This window comes from Eimeria mitis, genomic scaffold, assembly GCF_000499745.2.
Source record: "Eimeria mitis Houghton genomic scaffold, Emh_scaff1903, whole genome shotgun sequence".
In the NCBI taxonomy this organism is placed as follows: domain Eukaryota; phylum Apicomplexa; class Conoidasida; order Eucoccidiorida; family Eimeriidae; genus Eimeria; species Eimeria mitis.
The window spans coordinates 5,354-6,525 of record NW_013570226.1 but is presented as its reverse complement, the minus strand read 5'-3'; the positions used below and the strand labels follow the sequence as shown (position 1 = coordinate 6,525).

General features: G+C 59.4%; 1 protein-coding gene across 1 annotated transcript in view; it reads left to right on the top strand.

Annotated features, from left to right (window-relative positions):
* The window catches only part of EMH_0045600 (pantoate--beta-alanine ligase, putative), a gene marked incomplete at both ends in the record, with an annotated part of 1,485 nt that extends 1,462 nt beyond the window's left edge, over positions 1–23 (top strand). The window contains one exon of the mRNA XM_013496083.1: positions 3–23. Within this exon, the coding sequence (XP_013351537.1) occupies positions 3–23 (21 nt within the window). The remainder of the gene's footprint in view (positions 1–2) is intronic.
* Between the last annotated feature and the right edge of the window lie 1,149 nt (positions 24–1,172).

Sequence of the window (1,172 nt, the reverse complement as noted above, 5' to 3'; positions counted from 1 at the left end):
GGGCCCCCAAAAGAGGCCCCTAGAGGGGCCCCCCAGGGGGCCCCCCTCTGTTGCTGTATCTCTAAACCTATCAGCATTCGTGCAGCGCCTGCTGCGGCCCCGCAGGCCAGTTGCTAGCAAACCCTAAACCCTAAACCCTAAACCCTAAACCCTAAACAGATTTTCACCCTTTGGGCTCAGTCTTCGGGGTCCCTTCATAGTAGCAGCATCCAAGCAGACAGATAGATGCATGCAGCAGCAAATCCTGCTGCTGCTGCTGCTGCAGCTGCAGCTCCCCTGCTGCTGCAACAACAGCAGCAAGTAAACCAGCTACTCTGCTGCTCCCTATGGGCCCCACCACGACATGCGGTCTCTATCTAAACAGCAGCAAGTGCAGTTGCTGCTGCAGCGGCTGCTGTTGTTCGTTAGAGAACCCAAGTTGCTGCTGCACCTGCAACAGCAGCAGCCGCTGCTGCTGCTGTTTAGCACCAGCTGCAGCAGCTGCTGCTCCCCCAGAGGAAGAACAGCAGCAGCACCAGCCCAAGCATTTATTATTAAGACATCTTTTCTTATGTTCCCTCGGGTGTACGTACACTGCAATAGTCAGCGCAAGCAACGCACCCGCAGCAGCAGTAAACCCCAGGAGGTACCCTGAGGGGCCCCCTATCATGTTATAGGGGGCCCCTATAGTAGGGCTGGGGGCCCCCTACCATAGGATGGGGCCCCCCGCCTCATTATAGGTACTGTTTGGGGGCCCCTCCTTAGAGGTACTGTTTGGGGGCCCCCTAGTATAGGACTGGGGGCCCCCCGCACATGCATGCAAACCCTTGACAACGAGGGGGGCGGCGTTATGAAGGGTTTGTNGGACTGGGGGCCCCCCGCACATGCATGCAAACCCTTGACAACGAGGGGGGCGGCGTTATGAAGGGTTTGTCTGGGGGCCCCCTATTATAGGGGGCCCCAAAGAGGAGCCAGGGGGCCCCCCAAGGGTACAGAAAGAAGCAGCAAAGCAGAGAGATACTCCCTTCTTCTGTTTGGCTGCTTCAGCACCACTGCTCCCCATCAACAGAAACAGAGGGGCCCCCCACATCCTTCTGCTGCATGCGGGGCCCCCCGCCTCCCCACCCCAACCCCTCTCGTTGACTGCCTGCGTTGTTTGGGGGCCCCAGGGGCTGCCTTCTTCGGGGCCCCTC